The sequence below is a fragment of the Salmo salar genome, chromosome 25, assembly GCF_965601325.2.
Source record: "Salmo salar chromosome 25, fSalSal1, whole genome shotgun sequence".
In the NCBI taxonomy this organism is placed as follows: Eukaryota; Metazoa; Chordata; class Actinopteri; order Salmoniformes; family Salmonidae; genus Salmo; species Salmo salar.
In genome coordinates, this window is record NC_138315.1 from 49002237 (window position 1) to 49025458 (window position 23222).

Genomic DNA, 23222 nt, shown 5'->3' on the forward strand with positions numbered 1-23222 from the left:
CCTCCACATCTGGCTTCTTCACCTGCGGGATCGTCTGAGACCAGCAACCCGGACAGCTGATGAAACTGAGGAGTATTTCTGTCTGTAATAAAGCCCTTCTTTTGGGAAAAACTAATTCTGATTGGCTGGGCCTGGCTCCCCAGTGGGTGGATCTGGCTCCCTAGTTGGAGGGCCTATGCCCTCCCACGCCCACCCATGGCTGCACCTAGATTAAGGCCTGATGAATTTATTTAAATTGACTGATTTCCTCAGATGAACTGTAACTCAGTAAAATATTAGAAAATTGTTGCTTGATGCAATTATATTTTTTGTTGCGTATAGATAGAGAATGGTGCAATCGTGATAGACTGAGAGTACGTTTAGAAATGCATTTCCCAATCAGATATGGGCATGAGGTAAGAACCACCTTTAGAAAAAACTTGCAAAATGTACGATAAACAAAATGTTTACGACGGGTAAAACAAAACATGATAAAGTTCACTTAGAAGAGGCCAACAGTCTCATGATGAGCTGGTCGAGTGGAAGAAGTGAGTGTTCAGATTCACTGATCGTGTGAAGAAGAAACTATTTGATGTAAGAAACATAAATAAAACAAATGCAAATGTGTATTTGCAAAATAACAGGACAAACAAGGAAGTAAAATGGATCAAACGAAAAGAGGGAACTGCTGGCTTTTCGCCTACCGTACCAAGATCAGTCTTAAGATCAGTTGGCAGGCTTAACTTTCTGCCGGGTCCCTTTACTGAAACAAAAGACATGGGAAAAGAAAAGAATAGTTAATCTTTTCAAAACAAAACAAAACCAAAAATGGAAAAAACGAAAGTAAAAGTAGAACGATGCAGAAACAAAAGTTCAAACAAACAGAAGGAAAAAAAATGGGGGAAAATGTCTAATCAACATAATCAGAAACGTGTGAACGTGTGTAGTTGTTGCACATGGCAGGCAGATGCAGAGTCTACATGGTATTCCCAGGCTACCAGTTAGAGAATAGAGACACAGGGACAGTGAAACCAGGCAGATGCAGAGTCTACATGGTATTCCCAGGCTCCCAGTTAGAGAATAGAGACACAGGGACAGTGAAACCAGGCAGATGCAGAGGCTACATGGTATTCCCAGGCTCCCAGTTAGAGAATAGAGACACAGGGACAGTGAAACCAGGCAGATGCAGAGGCTACATGGTATTCCCAGGCTCCCAGTTAGAGAATAGAGACACAGGGACAGTGAAACCAGGCAGATGCAGAGGCTACATGGTATTCCCAGGCTCCCAGTTAGAGAATAGAGACACAGGGACAGTGAAACCAGGCAGATGCAGAGGCTACATGGTATTCCCAGGCTACCAGTTAGAGAATAGAGACACAGGGACAGTGAAACCAGGCAGATGCAGAGGCTACATGGTATTCCCAGGCTCCCAGTTAGAGAATAGAGACACAGGGACAGTGAAACCAGGCAGATGCAGAGGCTACATGGTATTCCCAGGCTCCCAGTTAGAGAATAGAGACACAGGGACAGTGAAACCAGGCAGATGCAGAGGCTACATGGTATTCCCAGGCTACCAGTTAGAGAATAGAGACACAGGGACAGTGAAACCAGGCAGATGCAGAGGCTACATGGTAATCCCAGGCTCCCAGTTAGAGAATAGAGACACAGGGACAGTGAAACCAGGCAGATGCAGAGGCTACATGGTATTCCCAGGCTACCAGTTAGAGAATAGAGACACAGGGACAGTGAAACCAGGCAGATGCAGAGGCTACATGGTATTCCCAGGCTCCCAGTTAGAGAATAGAGACACAGGGACAGTGAAACCTGTTTTGGGGCAAGTCTCCTTCCAGTTGTGTATTCCAAGTCTTCCTTTCTCGGGCCACTCAAAAGCAACGGATGTTGGTATATGTATTTGCTATACTTATTAGCTCTGACTTTGCTGATAGCTACTTTATTTTATTAAGTAAAAAATGTACTTCCTATGACTGAGAAATGTGTTTGTCCCACCTAGCTATCTTAATAAGATGAATACACGAACTGTAAGTCACTCTAAATGACTAAAATGTAAAAGTCAGGTTGTCAGCGTTCGCTAGAAGGCCTGGAGGGTAGGCATAAGAAGCAGAAATAAACGGGGAACTCACCACGAGCAACACAATCAAACCGATTGGAAAGAAACCAAACAGTTCAACATTTTGCGAGCACTTTGCAGTAGATACAGAACTGCAAAAGCACATGTTGAGAGAGATGGTCATTCATTTTTCCTCAGTTGATTCAAAGGACATACTATGAGGACACTGGTTGGTTGGATAATGATTCTGCTGGATGTTGTAAGAATGACAACATCAGGAAACCCCTCATTGTTCTCAAACCAATCTCTGTAAAGCAATGTTTCATGGTACCATGTGTTTTGGGTCAAGCTAGCAGATCAGCTGTTTTATGGTACCATGTGTTTTGGGGCAAGCTAGCAGATATGGGAAAGTGCAGTTATTTCATTGGGAAAGGGGGGATACCTAGTCAGTTGTACAACTGAATGCGGGGCACTGCCATAATCGACATCTACATCTTCGGCGCCCAGGGAACAGTGGATGAATTGCTTTGCTCAGGTGCAGAATTACATATTTTTACCTTGTCAGCCCGGGCATTCAAACCAGCAACCTTTGGGTTACTGGCCCAACGCTCCAACCACTAGACTACCTACCGCACCCATGTGGCACCATGTGTGTTGGGGCAAGCTAGCAGATCAGATGTTTTATGGCAGCATGTGTTTTGCGGCAAGCTAGCAGATCAGATGTTTCATGGTACCATGTGTTTTAGGTCAAGCTAGCAGATACTGGAAAGTGCAGTTATTTCATGGCACCATGTGTTTTGGGACAAGCTAGCAGATAGTAGAAAGTGTAGTTATTTCATGGCACCATGTGTTTTGGGACAAGCTAGCAGATCAGTTATTTCATGGCACCATGTGTTTTGGGACAAGCTAGCAGATCAGTTAATTCATGGTACCATGTGTTTTGGGACAAGCTAGCAGATCAGTTATTTCATGGCACCATGTGTTTTGGGACAAGCTAGCAGATAGTAGAAAGTGTAGTTATTTCATGGCACCATGTGTTTTGGGACAAGCTAGCAGATCAGTTAATTCATGGTACCATGTGTTTTGGGTCAAGCTAGCAGATCAGTTATTTCATGGTACCATGTGTTTTGGGACAAGCTAGCAGATCAGTTATTTCATGGCACCATGTGTTTTGGGACAAGCTAACAGATCAGTTATTTCATGGCACCATGTGTTTTGGGACAAGCTAGCAGATCAGTTATTTCATGGCACCATGTGTTTTGGGACAAGCTGCAGATCAGTTATTTCATGGTACCATGTGTTTTGGGACAAGCTAGCAGATCAGTTATTTCATGGCACCATGTGTTTTGGGTCAAGCTAGCAGATCAGTTATTTCATGGTACCATGTGTTTTGGGTCAAGCTAGCAGATCAGTTATTTCATGGCACCATGTGTTTTGGGTCAAGCTAGCAGATCAGTTATTTCAAGCTGGCAGATACTGGAAAGTGCTGTTATTTCATGGCACCATGTGTTTTGGGTAAAGCTTGCAGATCAGCTGTTTCATGGCACCATGTGTGAGTGGAATCCAGGACATTCTATCTTTGAAATGTAATACATGCCTATGGACCACAAAATAACACTGTTTTACAGATAATGTATTAAAGTCTCAAATTGAATTCCATCATCTTTCATTGACTTGAAGTAGGGGCAAAGTGGTACTGCTAAAGTAGAATAGAAAGTGGAGTTCTATCATTGTAAATTGCCCTGTCGGGAAAACAGAAATCAAAATGGATTTTGATGTACATTAAATGTTCCCTTTGTGTGATGCTTATTCCAAGATCAATAAAATGTATTTTAGTCTTACCGGTAAAGCCTATCAGATTAGTGTGGATATTAATTCAATTATTTGTGTGTGTGTGTGTGTGTGTGTGTGTGTGTGTGTGTGTGTGTGTGTGTGTGTGTGTGTGTGTGTGTGTGTGTGTGTGTGTGTGTGTGTTTTTGTTTAACTATCCTTGTGGGTACCAGAAGTCCTCACAATGATGGTAAAACAAGGAAAATTCAGACAAGTGGGGACATTTTGCCAGTCCCCTCGAGGAAAAATGCTATTTTAGGCTTGGCGGTTAGGTTTACAATTAGGGTTAGGGTTAGAATTATGGCTAGGGCTAGGGGTTATGGTTAGGGTTAGAATTATGGCTAGGGCTAGGGGTTATGGTTATGGTTAGAATTATGGCTAGGGCTAGGGGTTATGGTTAGGGTTAGAATTATGGCTAGGGCTAGGGGTTATGGTTAGGGTTAGAATTATGGCTAGGGCTAGGGGTTATGGTTAGGGTTAGAATTATGGCTAGGGCTAGGGGTTATGGTTAGGGTTAGAATTATGGCTAGGGCTAGGGGTTACAGTTAGGGTTAGAATTATGGCTAGGGCTAGGGGTTATGGTTAGGGTTATAATTATGGCTAGGGCTAGGGGTTATGGTTATGGTTAGGGTTAGAATTATGGCTAGGGCTAGGGGTTATGGTTAGGGTTAGAATTATGGCTAGGGCTAGGGGTTATGGTTAGGGTTAGAATTATGGCTAGGGCTAGGGGTTATGGTTAGGGTTAGAATTATGGCTAGGGCTAGGGGTTATGGTTAGGGTTAGAATTATGGCTAGGGCTAGGGGTTATGGTTAGGGTTAGAATTATGGCTAGGGCTAGGGGTTATGGTTAGGGTTAGAATTATGGCTAGGGCTAGGGGTTATGGTTAGGGTTAGAATTATGGCTAGGGCTAGGGGTTAGGGTTAGAATTATGGCTAGGGCTAGGGGTTATGGTTAGGGTTAGGGTTAGAATTATGGCTAGGGCTAGGGGTTATGGTTAGGGTTAGAATTATGGCTAGGGCTAGGGGTTATGGTTAGGGTTAGAATTATGGCTAGGGGTAGGGGTTATGGTTAGGGTTAGAATTATGGCTAGGGCTAGGGGTTATGGTTAGGGTTATAATTATGGCTAGGGCTAGGGGTTATGGTTAGGGTTATAATTATGGCTAGGGCTTGGGGTTATGGTTATAATTATGGCTAGAGGTTACGGTTAGGAGTTAGAGTTAGGTATTGTTTTAGGGTTAGGGGTTAAGGTTTAGGATTAAGTTTAGGGTTATGGTTAGGTTAAGTGTTAAGGTTAGGGTTAGGAGTTAGAGTTAGGTATAGTTTTAGGGTTAGGGGTTAAGGTTTAGGATTAAGTTTAGGGTTATGGTTAGGTTAAGTGTTAAGGTTAGGGTTAGGAGTTAGAGTTAGGTATAGTTTTAGGGTTAGGGGTTAAGGTTTAGGATTAAGTTTAGGGTTATGGTTAGGTTAAGTGTTAAGGTTAGGGTTAGATTAAGGCTTAGGGTTTAGGGAAAATAGGACCTTGGAAGTGAATGAATTCTTTGCTCCTCACAAGGATAGCAATGCAAAACTGTGTGTGTGTGTGTGTGTGTGTGTGTGTGTGTGTGTGTGTGTGCTGTGTGTGTGTGTGTGTAAGCACTAACAGCGACCAGATGCTGCATCCATGATGCGTAGCAGCATAATTGTGTAGCAACAGAGGAATACAATGATGGAATGACAGCTCTCTCTCCCATAGCATGGTGGAATTATCCACGCCATTTAACAGCTCAAACAGCGAAACTGTGCACTGTGCTAACAATGACGTTTAACAAATGACAGTATTTACATATTTGGGGACATAATTATGTCACACATTAACCTGTTGCCCAATGAAAGGCCAGTTTGTATTTCTCAGTTTAAGGAAAAATAAAAACGCACTGTATATTGTCTTAAATTCCATGATTGCCTCTAACTTCCATGTTATGGTAAATACAAAATGGAGTAAAGAGAGACATGGAGTTCTTCTCCCTAATATATTCCTAAAGCAAGCTGAAGCCTTAGTTACAGCAACATCACGGTGTCCATGCAGTTAGACACATCACAGTGTGGACGGTGAGTATTAGTATCACGTCCTGACCAGTAATAAGGGGTTATTTGTTATTGTAGTTTGGTCAGGGCGTGGCAGGGGGTGTTTGGTTTGTGTGTTTCGGGGTTTTTGGTTTATGTTCTAGATGATCTATTTCTATGTGTTTATCTAGCTTGTCTATTTCTATGTTAGTTTTGTCAATGACCTCCAATTAGAGACAGCTGGTTGTTGTTATCTCTGATTGGAGGCCATATTTAGTTGTGTGTGTTTTCACTTGTGTTTGTGGGTGGTTGTTTCCAGTATAGTCTGTGCACCTTACGGGACTGTTTTCGTCGTTTGTTTTGTTTAAGTGTTTTTTTCTTTAATAAATCCGAAGATGATCAATATACCCGTTGTATTTTGGTCCACTCCTTACGACGAACGTTACAATTAGATGTTGTTATCTTGTAACCCGATGGCTTTGTGGGTGAAAAACACCAAACAGACAAAGTCAGGGTTACAGATGAATGAGTGTCAGCGAAGCAGGAACAGCCAACACCATCATCTGAGGTGTGTGGCCTTCCTAAGAAGAACATGACAACAAAAACAACAACAACAACAACAACAACATAAGAACAACAACAACAACATAACAACAACATCAACATGACAACAACAACATAACAACATCAACATAACATCAACATAACAACAACATAACATCAACATAACAACAACATAACATCAACATAACAACAACATAACAACAACAGCATAACAACAACATCAACATGACAACAACAACATAACAACATCAACATAACATCAACATAACAACAACATAACATCAACATAACAACAACATAACAACAACAGCATAACAACATCAACATAACATCAACATAACAACAACAACATCAACATAACAACAACATAACATCAACATAACAACAAGAACATAACAACATCAACATAACATCAACAACATCAACATAACATCAACATGACAACAACAACATGACAACAACAACATGACAACAACATAACATCAACAACAACATGGATGGATGGATGGCAAAGGTGCTGAAGAGTTAGGGAGGAGTGTCCTCCCCTGCCTGCCTCAGAAGCACGGCTGATGACAGATGCAACGCCATAAGACCAGACCCAGCACAAAACACACATTGACCCCTACAGCTGGGGCAGAGACAATGCAACAACGCCTATAAGTTACAGATGCATGGATCACAATGTTAAAGTCAGGACAGACAAGTCTAGGAACACACTTGCTAGCATCCAAACACAACCAACCCTCCTCCCCAAACCATTCTGCCCAAACCATTCTCCCCAAACCATTCTCCCTACCCCCAACACCTCCCCTCGGACCACCCACACTCCCCCAGCGGTGGGATATGAGAGGGACAGGTTTCCCTGGGCCCTGGTCCCTCCTCTTACCATTGTACAGTAAGTAAAAGACTGGACTGCAGTGGTTGGCTCTCAGACTGGCCATGGGCTCAGGCATGGAACGAGGTACATAGTGAAGGGAGCTTGGGTAGGGACCTGGAAGAGATCCAAAAGAACACACAAGGAGGAACAAAACAAAACAAAAACGGGTGCATTGAGACAGAGAGACGTGCTGGTACATTGATGACAGTTGATTCTGAAGATAACAATACAAACTTGTGTGATAAAATAAGACTACAGCGCAACAAAAAAAAAACAGCCTCTGTAACAAAAACTATAACTACTACTGCTACTATCATTACATAGACAACTACTAACACCAGTCAACATCACAAATCCTCAAAACTAAATGAAATGGTGTTATTGATGATACAGATACAGTAACACCTGTTGTTAGCATTTATACTAGGAATTTCCTCACTCTGGTCAAAACCAACCAGCACCATCTTTAAACAGAGTGTTCTTCTAAAAGGTATCGATTCCAGACGTGGGTAACTAACTTTATGTACTTTCTTACTTTACTGTTGCTCTCTCACCTTTCCAAACTCAATCTCACATTCTCTCGACTCCTCGTGAAATAACACGGTGACTAGATTAGTTTTCAAACTTGGTGTGTAAGTGTGGTGTAAATATTGATCCCAGCTACACTCTCATTATAGGAGATAACAGCAGACACATCCAGCCCAGGTAGGTGGCTTCTGCACAGGAAGCTCCGTGACACCCACAGCACATCTCCTCTCTTCTCTTCTCCCGGAGTCTCGCCTCTAAATTGATCCTGCTTGCTCAGAGCCACTCTCTGGCATTTCAGCTTATTTGCCCAACCTCACGACTCGCCCCAGACTACATAACAGGGCAGGTACTACCATCAGCCGCAGCATCGACTACAACGGCCAGGAGAGCAGAAACCCAGACAACACAAAGAGACAATAACAATGTAAACAAACAACAACGTAAGAAAAGGGAGGAAGCAACAGAGGAAGATGAGCGGGCCCAATTAATGGGAAAAACGGGAAAAAGTTCCAACGGGAACGGGAAACAGGAACGGGAAACAGGAACAGGAAACGGGAAAAAAAAGAGGATGAGTCCTGGTGTGGAGCGGTGAGACAGACGGAGGAGGGAGGAGACCTCTTTATTGACATGGCAGAGAGGGGAGAGAGTTGATGGTGGATGGTTAACAGGATCTGGGTTCCATCTCTTCTTTCCTACCTCGGATATCCCCCATGTTCTAACTTTCACATTCTACCTCGTTTTCTCCATCCATACATGTGGCATTCTTTACACACTTCATAATTTTTTTTCTCTATCCAATTGTAGTATCACAGTGGAGCTATACCATATTCTCTCTCTCTCCATCTCTCTCTTGCTCTCTCTCTCTCTCTTTAATTATCTCTGCATTTAATAGAAGAGATGGGACTATATAATAGATAATAGACAACCCTGACCTATTCCACATAACTATGCACATTACATACCACCAACACTGGCACTTTAGAGAGATAACTTTGGTCCAGGCAGAGTGGGAGTCATGACAGGTACAGCAGGTCTTATACCCTATAGACTGGGGAGATACTGGACAGGGACAGCAGGTCTAATACCCTATAGACTGGGGAGATACTGGACAGGGACAGCAGGTCTAATACCCTATAGACTGGGGAGATACTGGACAGGGACAGCAGGTCTAATACCCTATAGACTGGGGAGATACTGGACAGGGACAGCAGGTCTATTACCCTATAGACTGGGGAGATACTGGACAGGGACAGCAGGTCTATTACCCTATAGACTGGAGAGATACTGGGCAGGGACAGCAGGTCTAATACCCTATAGACTGGGGAGATACTGGACAGGGACAGCAGGTCTATTACCCTATAGACTGGGGAGATACTGGACAGGGACAGCAGGTCTAATACCCTATAGACTGGGGAGATACTGGACAGGGACAGCAGGTCTAATACCCTATAGACTGGGGAGATACTGGACAGGGACAGCAGGTCTAATACCCTATAGACTGGGGAGATACTGGACAGGGACAGCAGGTCTAATACCCTATAGACTGGGGAGATACTGGACAGGGACAGCAGGTCTAATACCCTATAGACTGGGGAGATACTGGACAGGGACAGCAGGTCTATTACCCTATAGACTGGGGAGATACTGGACAGGGACAGCAGGTCTAATACCCTATAGACTGGGGAGATACTGGACAGGGACAGCAGGTCTATTACCCTATAGACTGGGGAGATACTGGACAGGGACAGCAGGTCTAATACCCTATAGACTGGAGAGATACTGGGCAGGGACAGCAGGTCTAATACCCTATAGACTGGGGAGATACTGGACAGGGACAGGAGGTCTAATACCCTATAGACTGGGGAGATACTGGACAGGGACAGCAGGTCTATTAGCCTATAGACTGGAGAGATACTGGACAGGGACAGGAGGTCTAATACCCTATAGACTGGGGAGATACTGGAGAGGGACAGCAGGTCTATTACCCTATAGACTGGGGAGATACTGGACAGGGACAGCAGGTCTAATACCCTATAGACTGGGGAGATACTGGACAGGGACAGCAGGTCTATTACCCTATAGACTGGAGAGATACTGGACAGGGACAGCAGGTCTATTACCCTATAGACTGGGGAGATACTGGACAGGGACAGCAGGTCTATTACCCTATAGACTGGGGAGATACTGGACAGGGACAGCAGGTCTAATACCCTATAGACTGGAGAGATACTGGACAGGGACAGCAGGTCTATTACCCTATAGACTGGGGAGATACTGGACAGGGACAGCAGGTCTATTACCCTATAGACTGGGGAGATACTGGACAGGGACAGCAGGTCTAATACCCTATAGACTGGGGAGATACTGGACAGGGACAGCAGGTCTAATACCCTATAGACTGGAGAGATACTGGACAGGGACAGCAGGTCTATTACCCTATAGACTGGGGAGATACTGGACAGGGACAGGAGGTCTAATACCCTATAGACTGGAGAGATACTGGGCAGGGACAGCAGGTCTAATACCCTATAGACTGGAGAGATACTGGGCAGGGACAGCAGGTCTAATACCCTATAGACTGGGGAGATACTGGACAGGGACAGGAGGTCTAATACCCTATAGACTGGAGAGATACTGGACAGGGACAGCAGGTCTATTACCCTATAGACTGGAGAGATACTGGACAGGGACAGGAGGTCTAATACCCTATAGACTGGAGAGATACTGGGCAGGGACAGCAGGTCTAATACCCTATAGACTGGAGAGATACTGGGCAGGGACAGCAGGTCTAATACCCTATAGACTGGAGAGATACTGGACAGGGACAGCAAGTTTTAATTCAATTCAATTCAAGGGGCTGTATTGGCATGGGAAACATATGTTTACATTGCCAAAGCAGGTTTCTCTGTCTGTCTGTCTGTCTGTCTGTCTGTCTGTCTGTCTGTCTGTCTGTCTGTCTGTCTGTCTGTCTGTCTGTCTGTCTGTCTGTCTGTCTGTCTGTCTGTCTGTCTGTCTGTCTGTCTGTCTGTCTGTCTGTCTGTCTGTCTGTCTGCCTGCCTGTCTGTCTGTCTGTCTGTCTGTCTGTCTGTCTGTCTGTCTGTCTGTCTGTCTGTCTAACCTTCAACTTTGGTCATTCCTCCTTTTTCAGTGTGAAAAAGACAAATATCAAACACCTATCTCCAGCTCCTTCTCAGCACAGCTGGTTCACTTTGAGCAGAGAGAAGACGGAGGGAGGGGAGTGATGGAGAGAAGACGGAGGGAGGGAGAGAGGGAAAGAAGACAGAGGGAGGGAGAGAGGGAGGGAAGACGGAGGGAGTGATGGAGAGAAGACGGAGGGAGGGAGAGAGGGAGGGAAGTGAGAGAGAGAAGACGGAGGGAGGGAGAGTGGGAGGGGAGTGAGAGAGAAGACGGAGGGAGGGAGAGAGGGAGAGAAGACAGAGGGAGGGAGAGAGGGGAAGTGAGAGAGAGAAGACAGAGGGAGGGGAGTGATGGAGAGAAGACAGAGGGAGGGAGAGAGGGAGGGAAGTGAGAGAGAGAAGATGGAGGGAGAGAAGGAGGGAAGTGAGAGAGAGAGGGAGGGGAGTGAGAGAGAGAAGATGGAGGGAGGGAGATAGGGAGAGAAGACAGAGGGAGGGAGAGAGGGAGGGAAGTGAGAGAGAAGACAGAGGGAGGGGAGTGATGGAGAGAAGACAGAGGGAGGGAGAGAGGGAGGGAAGTGAGAGAGAGAAGATGGAGGGAGGGGAGTGAGAGAGAGAAGACGGAAGGAGGGAGAGAGGGAGGGGAGTGAGAGAGAGAAGACGGAGGGAGGGAGATAGGGAGAGAAGACAGAGGGAGGGAGAGAGGGAGGGAAGTGAGAGAGAAGACAGAGGGAGGGGAGTGATGGAGAGAAGACAGAGGGAGGGAGAGAGGGAGGGAAGTGAGAGAGAGAAGATGGAGGGAGGGGAGTTATGGAGAGAAGACAGAGGGAGGGAGAGAGGGAGGGAAGTGAGAGAGAGAAGATGGAGGGAGGGGAGTTATGGAGAGAAGACAGAGGGAGGGAGAGAGGAAGGGAAGTGAGAGAGAGAGAAGATGGAGGGAGGGGAGTGATGGAGAGAAGACAGAGGGAGGGAGAGAGGGAGGGAAGTGAGAGAGAGAGAAGATGGAGGGAGGGAGAGAGGGAGGGAAGTGAGAGAGAGAGAAGATGGAGGGAGGGAGAGAGGGAGAGAAGTGAGAGAGAGAGAAGATGGAGGGAGGGAGAGAGGGAGAGAAGACAGAGGTAGGGAGAGAGGGATAGAAGATGGAGGGAGGGAGGGAGAGAGGGAGAGAATATGGAGGGAGAGAGGGAGGGAGAGAGGGATAGAAGATGGAGGGAGGGAGGGAGAGAGGGAGAGAAGATAGAGGGAGGGAGGGAGGGATAGAAGATGGAGGGACGGAGAGAAGATGGAGGGAGGGAGGGAGGGAGGGAGGGAGGGAGGGAGGGAGGGAGGGAGGGAGGGAGGGAGAGAGAAGATGGAGGGAGGGAGAGAAGACGGGCAGTGGGAGAAACAATATTAATCTCTCCCTGTCTCAAACAGACACACACTGGCTGACTGACTAGCTCCAACACATCCATCTAGCATCCCGGCAGGACACTGCTTTCTCTCTCTCTCTCCCTCTCTCTCCCTCTCTTTCTCTCTAAATTGGCCTCTGATAGAGTACACATCTCCTATAATGATACCTAAATGCATTCAAAGTTGCTATAAAACATGACAAACACACACAGCTTCTAATTTTCCTCAACAACCACAGCAATGAGACAGTATTTATGTTTCCTAAATAGAGCTAACACTTTGAGACTCCTACTAGGTGATATGTCAATAGAGTTACCACTCACTTAATGTTACAGTGATACCCTAGTGACAGGTACAGTGTCCATACCCTAGTGACAGGTACAGTGTCCATACCCTAGTGACAGGTACAGTGTCTATACCCCAGTGACAGGCACAGTGTCCATACCCCAGTGACAGGTACAGTGTCCGTACCCCAGTGACAGGCACAGTGTCCATACCCCAGTGACAGGTACAGTGTCCATACCCTAGTGACAGGCACAGTGTCCGTACCCCAGTGACAGGTACAGTGTCCGTACCCCAGTGACAGGTACAGTGTCCATACCCCAGAGACAGGTACAGTGTCCATACCCCAGCGACAGGTACAGTGTCCATACCCCAGCGACAGGTACAGTGTCCATACCCCAGCGACAGGTACAGTGTCCATACCCCCGTGACAGGTACAGTGTCCATACCCCAGTGACAGGTACAGTGCCCACACCCCAGGGACAGGTACAGTGTCCATACCCCCGTGACAGGTACAGTGTCCGTACCCCCGTGACAGGTACAGTGTCCGTACCCCCGTGACAGGTACAGTGTCCATACCCCCGTGACAGGTACAGTGTCCATACCCCAGGGACAGGTACAGTGTCCATACCCCAGGGACAGGTACAGTGTCCATACCCCCGTGACAGGTACAGTGTCCATACCCCAGGGACAGTGTCCATACCCCCGTGACAGTTACAGTGTCCATACCCCAGGTACTGGTACAGTGTCCATACCCCAGGGACTGGTACCGTGTCCATTCCCCCGTGACAGGTACAATGTCCATTCCCCAGTGACAAGCACAGTGTCCATAACCAGAGGCTAGGTGTCTGCTGAAACAGACCTGCATTCCAGCAAGACCTTCATCACTGATCAGATATGACAGTCCTGTGAAGGGAGCTGGGGAGTGTGTGTGATGTGTGTGTGATGTGTTGTTGGGGGGGTTTTACTATTCTCGTGGGAACCAAAAGTCCTCCCAAGGATAGTAAAACAAGAAAAATTTGAACAAGTGTGGACAGTTAGCATGTCCCCACAAGGAAAAAGGCAATTTTAGGCTTAGGGGTTAATATTAAGGTTAGAATTAGAGTTAGGGTTAAGGTTAGTTTAAGGGTTAGGGTTTGGGGTTAGTGAAAATAGGATTTTGAATGTGTGTGTATATGTGTGTGTGCAGGGACAAAGTAAGGTATTACCTGAGGTGGGCGACTTGCTTCTCTCCATGTCCATGGACACCTGGTTGTCGGACAGTTCCGTTAGACCTGTCACAGCCAATCCGATTCCAAGAGGAAGATGAGGAGGAAGTGGGATAGAGAGAGACTCTTTAGTCATGGTCATATAAAGAAAACATGGTGATACAACAGACAGTTGTCAGTGTTGTAACAGTGTCTGTTGCCATGGTGACACAACAGTTACTGCTGTAACAGTGTCTGTTGCCATGGTAATACAACAGACAGTTGTCAGTGTTGTACCCGTGTCTGTTGCCATGGTGACACAACAGTTACTGCTGTAACAGTGTCTGTTGCCATGGTAATACAACAGACAGTTAGTTGTCAGTGCTGTAACAGTGCCTGTTGCCATGGTAATAGAACAATCAGTTGTCAGTGCTGTAACAGTGTCTGTTGCCACAGTGATACAACAGACAGTTGTCAGCGTTGTACCAGTGTCTGTTGCCATGGTGACACAACACTTACTGCTGTAACAGTGTCTGTTGCCATGGTAATACAACAGACAGTTGTCAGTGCTGTAACAGTGCCTGTTGCCATGGTAATATAACAATCAGTTGTCAGTGCTGTAACAGTGTCTGTTGCCACAGTGATACAACAGACAGTTGTCAGTGCTGTTACAGTGCCTGTTGCCATGGTGATACAACAGACAGTTGTCAGTGCTGTAACTGTGTCTGTTGCCATGGTGATACAACATACAGTTGTCAGTGCTGTAACCGTCTCTGTTGCCATGGTCATACAACACCCATTGACAGTAGTGTAACAGTGCCTGTTGCCATGGTGATACAACAGACAGTTGTCAGTGCTGTAACAGTGTATGTTGCCATGGTGATACAACATATAGTTGTCAGTAGCATAACAGTGTCTGTTGCCTTTCTGAGGATGACAACACTGATCCTGAAGCAACACACAAGATTCAGGAAGTTTCATCCATACATGATCATCGTATATTCACTTCCCACTGGGGGAAAAAAACTGGTTGAGTCAATGTTGTTTCCATGTCATTTCAACCACCAGGATCTATGTGATGATGGTGAATCCATTTTGAAAACAAATTGGATTTGTAAACGTAAGGGCATTGTCTTTTTTTTCACCCAACTTTTAACCTTAACCCAATGACATGCTGAACATTTTAGTTGATTTCACATTGAATTCACATTAGTTGACAACTCAATACAAATGTAAATCCAAACTAGACGTTGAACTGACGTCTGTGCCCAGATGGTTGTCCTGATGGTTGTCCTGTCATCTCACCTTTCTCTACTTATAATTGTCTAAAGACTTTCTGGAAATTGACAATAGCTATAGCCAGAGGGTTATAATGAATAATATGTCAATCCATGTTGAAGCTCGGGATCAGCTTAGCAAACCATCAGCATGCATGGCAACGAACACCATAGGAAATGAGGCCTGCACTTCAGAGTTTAAACTGCCTCAGTTGCCTTGTGGTTAGAGATTCCTCCCTGAGATTGGAAGGTTGGAAGTTCGATTCCCAGCCAAGTCATGCCAAAGACTGTATAAATGAGACCTGATGTGTCTCTGCTTGGCCCTCAGCATTAAGGAGATAGATTTGGGGTAAGGCCTGGCATCCTGTCCAAGGGACGTTGTACAGGAGGCCACCTCGCGCTACAGCAAGCCGCCTCGCGCTACAGGAAGTCGCCTTGTGCTACAGGAAGCCGCCTCGCGCTACAGGAAGCCGCCTCGCGCTACAGGAATCGGCCTCGCGCTACAGGAAGCCGCCTCGCGCTACAGGAAGTCGCCTCGCGCTACAGGAAGCCGCCTCGCGCTACAGGAAGCCGCCTCGCGCTACAAGAAGCCGCCTTTTACTCAAGTAATATTTTACTGGGTGACTTTCATTTTTACTTGAGTCATTTTCTATTAAGGTATCTTTACGTTTACTCAAATAATAAGATTAGTTATTATTTCCACCACTGAGGGTTGGAACCGAAATCATTTTCCAATCGTTTCGTTCTAAACAGAACCGTCTGAAATGGAAGGCAATGCCAATTCAGATGGTTAAAATATATGCAGTGCAAGCCTCATTCAAATAGACAAACACAAACAATAAAGACGGAACAAAGACCTCGTCGCAGAGTGATGAAGTTCGTCTTAAATCTAGTCATGTAGTAAAATCAGAAAACTCATGTGAAATCTAAACTTTAGTATTTTAGTTAATTAACTTAAATCATACAGTCTACCAGGACCATTAGACCAGTGTCCTTGAATTATGGTCAATGTTGCGTTTCATAATTTGCCATAAATCATCATAATTTCCCTAGTGTGTTGTATTTCATATTTCAAAGTGCATTGTTATAACTGAGTAACTTTTGTGGGACAAAACTCAGCTGAGAATATTTAATTAATCCATTACTTTGATCAACTGCAGTGGGAAAAGAAAGAAAAGGTTTCAGTTGACGTAATTAATCAAATGAATGGTAATTTAAACAAAAATAATATTAAATATCTCATAAAGAAGTCAACAATGAACAAAATATATTGACTTAGCTATAAAAGGTGCACATAATATTTATAATACAATGTTTGAATGTCTTTGTCATGATTGTGCTGCATTTGCGATGTATACTGTGGCTTGGCTTTTTGACATTTAGTCATTTCATAAACTAGATACAATTTTCTAACGGGAGCTTGGCAAAAGGACCTACTATATTGAGATAACTGGACTATTTGGGATGTTAAATGACACAGGTTTCGATAAAGCCATGGCATTTAATTCGATAATGGCAACGCTGACACCGGGATTTGTTTTTAACTTTTGGGGAGCTGTTTCAGAAAAAAATCTAGGTCATTCCAATCATCTCTCTAGTACGCCCCCTTGCCGTTATCCTCTTGCACCCTTAATTCCTTGTCCCCTTAGTCTCTTCTTCCCTCCCACCCCAGTCTCCATGTCTCCTTGCCTTGAGGATGACCTGACTTACTCTGATAGGACGTGCGGATCCTTTTCTTTGAATCTGAATAAAAGTGAGACAGGCTGCGCATGCAAAAGTCTTTAGGTAGGCTCACATGCCCATACCAGCAGCCATAGACACCAAGAGGGAGTGAGGGAGGAGGAGGAGGAAGAGGAGGAGGGAGAGAGAGAGAGAGAAGAACACAAAGGCCCAGAGTGAAAAAGAAAGTGAAGGCAAGCAGAAACCCAGTTAGTGTATAGTGGAGAATCCCAGGCTCTAAACCCAAAAGATCAACTCAGAACAGGAAATAAATTGAGGGGGAGGGAGGAAAAACTCTGATTGGCTGGACCTGATTGGCTCCCAAGTGTGTAGGTCTAGCCCTCGCAGGCCCACCCACGGCTGCACCCCTGCCCAGTCATGTGAAATCCATAGATTAGGGCCTAATGAATGTATTACTATTGACTGATGTCCTTATTTGAACTGTAAATCAGTAGTTGAAATTGTTGCATATTGCTTTTACATTTTTCATCAGTATAGATTCAACCTCTAGATAGATTCAGCCGATTTGCAAATTGGCTACTTTGAAAAATATCAAATCTCGAATATATTTTGATTTGTTTAACACTTTTTTGGTTACTTCATGATTCTATATGTGTTATTTCATAGTTTTGATGTCTTCACTTGTATTCTACAATGTAGAAAATAGTCAAAATAAAAAACCTGAATGAGTAGGTGTGTCCAAACGTGACTGATACCTCTCCATAATTTGCTGCTGTTTTTACAGTCTTACTTCCCCCCCCTAAAAATAAGTTGGGGGGAGGCCAAATAAAATCACCCACGGGCCAAATTCGGCCGGCGGCCAACAGTTTGGGGAACCCTGGTCTAAGAGATGCTAAGAGATGCTTCGGTAGGTCTTATCTAAGAGTAGTGCTCAAGCAAAAGTGACTGAAAGAACCACAACACGCACATGATGCCACCGTGGAATGCAGCCGCTCACATGCACCTCACGTGGTTGTTTGTGAATGGTGGTGTGTTTTGTTTTGTTTATGTATTGTAAGGAGACAGAGAGGTTAGGAGAAGAGAAAGAGAGGTTAGGAGAAGAGAGAGAGGTTAGGAGAAGAGAGAGAGACGGAGACATTAGGAGAAGAGACAGAGAGGTTAGGAGAAGAGAGAGAGGTTAGGAGAAGAGAAAGAGAGGTTAGGAGAAGAGACAGAGACATTAGGAGAAGAGACAGAGACGTTAGGAGAAGAGACAGAGACGTTAGGAGAAGAGACAGAGACGTTAGGAGAAGAGACAGAGAGGTTAGGAGAAGAGACAGAGACGTTAGGAGAAGAGACAGAGACGTTAGGAGAAGAGACAGAGACGTTAGGAGAAGAGACAGAGAGGTTAGGAGAAGAGACAGAGAGGTTAGGAGAAGAGACAGAGACGTTAGGAGAAGAGACAGAGACGTTAGGAGAAGAGACAGGGAGGTTAGGAGAAGAGACAGAGAGGTTAGGAGAAGAGACAGAGAGGTTTGGAGAAGAGACAGAGAGGTTAGGAGAAGAGACAGAGAAGAGACAGAGACGTTAGGAGAAGAGACGGAGACATTAGGAGAAGAGACAGAGAGGTTAGGAGAAGAGACAGAGAGGTTAGGAGAAGAGACAGAGACGTTAGGAGAAGAGACAGAGAGGTTAGGAGATAAGACAGAGAGGTTTGGAGAAGAGACAGAGAGGTTTGGAGAAGAGACAGAGACGTTAGGAGAAGAGACAGAGAGGTTAGGAGAAGAGACAGAGACGTTAGGAGAAGAGACAGAGACGTTAGGAGAAGAGACAGAGAGGTTAGGAGAAGAGACAGAGACGTTAGGAGAAGAGACAGAGAGGTTAGGAGAAGAGACAGAGACGTTAGGAGAAGAGACAGAGAGGTTAGGAGAAGAGACAGAGACGTTAGGAGAAGAGACAGAGACGTTAGGAGAAGAGACAGAGAGGTTAGGAGAAGAGACAGAGACGTTAGGAGAAGAGACAGAGAGGTTAGGAGAAGAGACAGAGACGTTAGGAGAAGAGACAGAGACGTTAGGAGAAGAGACAGAGAGGTTAGGAGAAGAGACAGAGAGGTTTGGAGAAGAGACAGAGAGGTTAGGAGAAGAGACAGAGAAGAGACAGAGAGATTAGGAGAAGAGACGGAGACGTTAGGAGAAGAGACAGAGACGTTAGGAGAAGAGACAGAGACGTTAGGAGAAGAGACAGAGACATTAGGAGAAGAGACAGAGACGTTAGAAGAAGAGACAGAGAGGTTAGGAGAAGAGACGGAGACGTTAGGAGAAGAGACAGAGACGTTAGGAGAAGAGACAGAGACATTAGGAGAAGAGACAGAGACGTTAGAAGAAGAGACAGAGAGGTTAGGAGAAGAGACGGAGATGTTAGGAGAAGAGACAGAGACGTTAGGAGAAGAGACAGAGACATTAGGAGAAGAGACAGAGACGTTAGAAGAAGAGACAGAGAGGTTAGGAGAAGAGACAGAGATGTTAGGAGAAGAGACAGAGACGTTAGGAGAAGAGACAGAGAGGTTAGGAGAAGAGACAGAGACATTAGGAGAAGAGACAGAGAGGTTAGGAGAAGAGACAGAGACGTTAGGAGAAGAGACAGAGACATTAGGAGAAGAGACAGAGAGGTTAGGAGAAGAGACAGAGACATTAGGAGAAGAGACAGAGAGGTTAGGAGAAGAGACAGAGATGTTAGGAGAAGAGACAGAGACGTTAGGAGAAGAGACAGAGACGTTAGGAGAAGAGACAGAGACGTTAGGAGAAGAGACAGAGACGTTAGGAGAAGAGACAGAGACGTTAGGAGAAGAGACAGAGAGGTTAGGAGAAGAGACAGAGACGTTAGGAGAAGAGACAGAGAGGTTAGGAGAAGAGACAGAGACGTTAGGAGAAGAGACAGAGACGTTAGGAGAAGAGACAGAGAGGTTAGGAGAAGAGACAGAGACGTTAGGAGAAGAGACAGAGACGTTAGGAGAAGAGACAGAGACGTTAGGAGAAGAGACAGAGAGGTTAGGAGAAGAGACAGAGAGGTTAGGAGAAGAGACAGAGACGTTAGGAGAAGAGACAGAGACGTTAGGAGAAGAGACAGAGAGGTTAGGAGAAGAGACAGAGAGGTTTGGAGGAGAGACAGAGAGGTTAGGAGAAGAGACAGAGAAGAGACAGAGAGATTAGGAGAAGAGACGGAGACGTTAGGAGAAGAGACAGAGACGTTAGGAGAAGAGACAGAGACGTTACGAGATAGACAGAGACATTAGGAGAAGAGACAGAGACGTTAGAAGAAGAGACAGAGAGGTTAGGAGAAGAGACGGAGACGTTAGGAGAAGAGACAGAGACGTTAGGAGAAGAGACAGAGACATTAGGAGAAGAGACAGAGACGTTAGAAGAAGAGACAGAGAGGTTAGGAGAAGAGACGGAGACGTTAGGAGAAGAGACAGAGACGGAGACGTTAGGAGAAGAGACAGAGACGTTAGGAGAAGAGAAAGAGAGGTTAGGAGAAGAGACAGAGACGTTAGGAGAAGAGACAGAGACGTTAGGAGAAGAGACAGAGACGTTAGGAGAAGAGACAGAGACGTTAGGAGAAGAGACAGAGACGTTAGGAGAAGAGACAGAGAGGTTAGGAGAAGAGACAGAGGTTAGGAGAAGAGACAGAGACATTAGGAGAAGAGACAGAGACGTTAGAAGAAGAGACAGAGAGGTTAGGAGAAGAGACAGAGACGTTAGGAGAAGAGACAGAGAGGTTAGGAGAAGAGACAGAGACGTTAGAAGAAGAGACAGAGAGGTTAGGAGAAGAGACAGAGACGTTAGGAGAAGAGACAGAGAGGTTAGGAGAAGAGACAGAGACGTTAGGAGAAGAGACAGAGAGGTTAGGAGAAGAGACAGAGACGTTAGGAGAAGAGACAGAGACGTTAGGAGAAGAGACAGAGACGTTAGGAGAAGAGACAGAGACGTTAGGAGAAGAGACAGAGAGGTTAGGAGAAGAGACCGAGAGGTTAGGAGAAGAGACAGGAAAGAGAAAGAAATGACAACTGAGATAAGATAAAGACAGAAATGGAGAGTGAGGTCATGACAGATACCAGAAAGATAAAAGGAAAATGGGAGAAGAGAGAGAGAGAGAGAGAGAGAGATGTAGAGAGAGGGAGAAATTGTTGATACAGTATGTCTATGAACATACCAGTACATGTGATTACTGTACGTTTATGTGTACAGTATATGCATTTGTATGTGTGTGTATGTGTGTGTGTTGTATGTGTAAGGAACACGGGGTGTGTTCCCCTACCTGAGGTGGACTGTCTGTTCTTGCGTGGGGAGCGTGTGAGACGTTGGTAGGGGTCAGCGGCTCCGTACAGGTCCAACGTGCTCACACACATCAGGATGGTCTTCTGAATGTAGTCCACCATCACTAGACCATTGCAGCTCCCAAATGCTAGACTGACACACAGAAACACACACCGAGGGTAGAGAAAAGGGTGAGAACAAGTCTAGTTAGTGTGAAATGGAACGGAGTAACTGAAAAACACGACGTTCTAAACCCATAATCTGAAGAATAGTTCCTAGCTAATGTAATGGCCATCTTAGTATATATAGTACTGTACACTCTTAGGGGGGAAAACATGTGCTATCTAGCACCTAAAAAGGTAATTAGGCTGTCCCCATAAGAGAATCCTTTGAAGAACCCCTGTTGGTTCCAGGTAGAACCCCAAAAGGGTTTTTACATGGAATTGGACTGGTAAAGCCTAATCGGTGAAATGGACTGGGAAAGCATCCCCATGCATGATTTCCTGTATTGTGCCAATAACAACCTTGTTCCTTCTGTATTACATACTGTAGGAAGACATGCCATCGCTCACAGTTCCAGGAAACATATATCGATTCCAATGTCAACAACACTAGAATATCACTTTAGATTGCAGCTCAATAGACTGCTTCTTTCATACCAAGTGGTTTGCAGATGTAGAGACCTTGTAACATCACCCCAGTGTATGTGTGGGGGTGAAAACCTACAGTACCAGTGCCAAGACAGTACAACAGAACAAACTGAAGAGATGACTAAAATCCACTTTAACATATGAATAGCTTCAGGGGAGCTAGGTTAGTGACCTTTTTTTGAGTCTTCCTCCAACACTGTAGACTCTTTTCCTTTTTTTTTAAGAGCTGCGAATGTATCAGCTTTTTCTACCAACTCTGGAAAACATACGTTTGTTAATGGCCTTGAGGCTGTCTATTGATTAACCGTAGAGAAGCAGCCAAGAAGGCATTAAAGTTTCTCTCCTCTGTTCAAAACAGGCTCTTTTCCCAGCAAACCAGACACATTTTTTTAAAAACTTTTTTGAATCATGTTTCACTGATTACAGTTTCCTTCTGCTACGTGATAAATTATAGATGAGTGGGTGTTATGAAATATGTATTAGTGTATTTAGGCGTATGCTTTATTCAATTTATTAGAAAATAGCTGCTGGGATGATGAATGAAGAGACAGAGAGGGACTGAGACAGAAAGGGACAAAGGCAGAGAGGGACAGAGAGAGAGAGACATAGAGGGACCGAGACAGAGAGGGACAGAGACAGAGAGGGACAGAGACAGAGAGAGAGAGACATAGAGGGACAGAGACTGAGAGGGACAGAGACAGAGAGGGACAGAGACAGAGAGGGACAGAGACAGAGAGGGCAGAGAGAAGGTAGCAGAGAGGGAGCGGACATAAAGACAGATGCAGATAGACAGGGGAGGGAAAGGAAACATGATTGTTTGTGTTTGTGTGATATACACAGAGAAGGGAACTTTCCCGATTGGCGCAGATGTCTAAGGCACTGCATTACAGACCCTGATTCGTTCCCAGGCTGTGTCACAAGCGGACTTGATCGGGAGTCAAATAGGGTGTAAACAATCGGCACAGCATCGTCCGGGTTAGGGTAGGCCGTCATTGTAAATAAGAATTTGTTCTTAACGGACTTGCGTAGTTAAAAAAAGGTTAAATAACAATTAAAATAAAATAAAATAAATGAATGAAAGAAAGAAAGAAAGAAAGAAAGAAAGAAAGAAAGAAAGAAAGAAAGAAAGAAAAGAAAGAAAGAAAGAAAGAAAGAAAGAAAGAAAGAAAGAAAGAAAGAAAGAAAGAAAGAAAGAAAGAAAGAAAGAAGGGGGAATAAGGAGAGATAGACAGAAAGGGAACAGGGGACAGACAGATGGAGGAGAGGAGAGGAGAGGAGAGGAGAGGAGAGGAGAGGAGAGGAGAGGAGAGGAGAGGAGAGGAGAGGAGAGGAGAGGAGAGGAGAGGAGAGGAGAGGAGAGGAGGGAGGAGAGGAGAGGAGAGGAGAGTGTGTGAGTGGAAAAACAGTGTGCGGGAGAGATGGATGGTGTGAGTGT

General features: G+C 45.1%; 1 protein-coding gene across 1 annotated transcript in view; it reads right to left on the reverse strand.

The window, feature by feature from the left end:
- LOC106586892 (syntaxin-binding protein 5-like) overlaps positions 1-23222 on the reverse strand; it is a 196981-nt gene that overhangs the window by 51546 nt on the left and 122213 nt on the right. Inside the window, exons 17-18 of the mRNA XM_082969242.1 lie at positions 21139-21290; positions 13910-13975 (exon numbers count right to left, since the gene is read on the reverse strand). Coding sequence (XP_082825368.1) covers positions 13910-13975; positions 21139-21290 — 218 coding nt within the window. The remainder of the gene's footprint in view (positions 1-13909; positions 13976-21138; positions 21291-23222) is intronic.